General features: G+C 43.9%; 1 protein-coding gene across 1 annotated transcript in view; it reads left to right on the top strand.

Moving 5' to 3' along the window:
- Window positions 1-1,366, top strand: part of GAB3 (GRB2 associated binding protein 3) — a 65,076-nt gene extending 63,710 nt beyond the window's left edge. Inside the window, exon 10 of the mRNA XM_042479353.1 lies at window positions 285-1,366. Coding sequence (XP_042335287.1) covers window positions 285-401 — 117 coding nt within the window. The 3' untranslated portion in view covers window positions 402-1,366. The remainder of the gene's footprint in view (window positions 1-284) is intronic.
- The last annotated feature ends 1,442 nt before the right edge of the window (window positions 1,367-2,808 follow it).

The following is a 2,808-nucleotide window of genomic DNA, read 5'->3' as shown; positions in this document are numbered from 1 at the left end:
GGCAACTGGAGCACTGGAGGAGGATGTTTCCAGCCCCTTCTTCCAGAATTCCATAGCCTTGAGCCATGGCAGTTAAAGTGGTGTCAAAATGGATTATTTCTGCAGTGCAGATGCAGATTAGGATGACAGGCTCTGACCAGCCATAGCTTCAAGGCAAGCGGGGGGGGGGGGGGGGGGAAGAAACACCAACTACAGATGGGAAGGAGATGGGGAACTGACATTAAGCTTTTGTGTACCTTGCCATTTTTAATTCTGTTGTTTTGTTGCTCTTGTCTCTCTGGCAGAAACCTTTCCTCTCGGAAGAGCAACGGGTGGATTACGTCCAGGTAGACGAACAAAGAACTCAGGCTCTCCAGAACACTAAACAGGAATGGACAGACGAAAGGCAATCGAAAGTCTGAAGAGGCATTTCTTGGTTAGCGTGATTTTGCACATGGAAATCCAGGTTGTCGGAACGATCCAGTGGAGAAGGCGAGAAAGTTAGCGCATCTACCGCTCTCCCGCCTGTTCTCATAAGCAACATCTTTTGAGGATGGCAGGAGCGCCATACCGTCTTGGGAAAGGACTGGTTCATTGCATAGCCACACAAACGCCATCGCTGTCACCTTTCTCGATCGCCCTTTCTGAGAAGGATCCGTGGTACCATTTTAAGACTTGAATCTGGGAACAAAAGCCTTGTTGTGTCACACTGTAAAGACTTCTGAAATGTATATATATATATTTTCAGAAAAGAATACATACATACACCTTGCTATTTAACAGATGCTGCCTTGGCTGTGGCATCTGGTACTGACAAGTGTTGGGAGAATAAGGGCTAAACTTTAGAAGCAACATTAAATAAACTTTGGTAGGAGTTTGGGCTATCCCTCGGTATGAAGCATGTTGGCTTCATTTGCCATATTGGACCATGTAAATAGAACTTTGCACTGTGGCCATTTCAAAACCCCTAATCCCCATCCTTCGCTTATTCACGGACTAGTAACTGTCACAACGAACAGGACCCATTGTCAATGGCTCCATGCCTCATGTTGTGTTTTGGGGTATGTTTTCTCTCTCTCCCCAGCGCAAGGAGTTGCTTTAGATGTAGCACAAGCATTCCGGTGCATCCACTGACTTTTGAGTCTTTGCTTTTGGAAGGAATCAAGGGAAGCCACAAAACGACTTTTGCGACTCCCAGCGTGGCTGGCATGCCGTCATCTGCGCTGCAAGGAAGAAAATGCCGCTGCGGTTCACAAGAACGGCTGCCCGGTTTCTGGATCTCGGTAAACAAGCTTGTATCGGATCTCAGTCTGTGGGAATCCTGTTTCCAAGCACAGCTTGACCAAAGCTGTGAAATGACTGGAATAAAGCTGATTCGACCCTTTTAGCACTAAGATATCTTACTTCACATTTAGCCTTTAATAAAATTAATGGAGACGTGATGTCACCCAGGCTTTGTTGGGGGCAGCCATTTTGTTAAATTTGCCAGGATTATTATTATTATTATTATTATTATTATTATTATTGACAAATGGCCATTGCTCATCCCATACATTTGAGGTTTCTCAAAGATACATCTGTTTCCATAAACCCTGTTTTAGCTGACCAGACTTCCTTAATTTTGGTTGCTACTGTCCAAGCTCTAGGTTTCTTTCTTTCTTTCTTTCTTGACAGGCTGGAATACAACCAGTTTTCATTCATTTCGCTGTTGACTGTGTATCTAGTCTGCCTGCCACACAGTTTTGTACATGGACAAATGTTTGGTTAAAAAACAGATAACTGGGTGTGTCTCCATTACACAGTTATATCAGTTTCATGCCACTTTACATTTGTCACAGTTCCATCCTACAACATCCTGCATTTTGTAATTTGGTGAACTCTCCACCAGAGAGTTGTACCTTTTTTCTGCTGAAGTACAGTTCATCAAACTACAAATCTCAGGACTTCTTAGGATGGGGCCATGATCATTCAAGTGGTATCAAACCATTCTATCTGTGCAGTGCAGATACACTCAAGGTGACTATATCTTTGAATTCTACTGATCTACATGGTTAAAGAAAACAAATCTGTATGGATCATCTGTGATGAAGGGAGCGAAAGCTTCTTCGCAGGCAGAGTTCCTTTAATGCTTTGGAAGGCAACGAAAACAAAGGTGCTGAATGCTATGAGACTTTTTATTATATTTGTGTACAAAGGGAATCTAGAAGTAAGCTTTTGTCCGCGCATACGGTTCTGGGTGGCCCTTAAGAGTTTAACAACACAGTTCGGTGAGATGAAGAACAGAGATATATGCTCAAAAGCGAGTCTCGCTGTGTTCACTGCTGGGGTTTACTTCCCAGTAAGTGTGTTTCGAGATGGCCCTTGATATCTCTTCCAATGTACCTCAAGCATTTTTGTATACCGCCAATCTGACGTGACGTCTGTTCTGCAGCACTAAAGAGCAACAAGATAATACACCATAAAAAGATCACACGCTTTTATCATCTTTTCGGAGCGTGGCTAAACTTGTACATCTTTGAAAATATTCTTAGAGACACTGCCTCCCATTGCCACCCGTAACTGTCTTTAAAGCAAGTGCCAGAAATAACCCAGGTACTGTTCTTCCCAGCAGGGTACAGAGAATTGCCAGAACTGCCCATAGGGTTTGTTTGGCGATATTTATACCCTATGTATCTTGCATGCAGCTCATAGCAGTATACATGGCTTCCTCCTCCCGACTTCATCCCCAGAGTGACCCTGTGAGGTAGGCCAGACTGTGCTGGCTGGATTGGTGGAGTCTCAGGCTAATACTATCTTGGGAACCTTGTAGCTACTAGGGTTTACAGAACT

The sequence above is a fragment of the Sceloporus undulatus genome, chromosome 7 (assembly GCF_019175285.1).
Source record: "Sceloporus undulatus isolate JIND9_A2432 ecotype Alabama chromosome 7, SceUnd_v1.1, whole genome shotgun sequence".
NCBI classification, from domain to species: Eukaryota; Metazoa; Chordata; class Lepidosauria; order Squamata; family Phrynosomatidae; genus Sceloporus; species Sceloporus undulatus.
The sequence above is the reverse complement of the archived record's forward strand: the minus strand, read 5'-3'. Positions and strand labels throughout refer to the sequence as shown.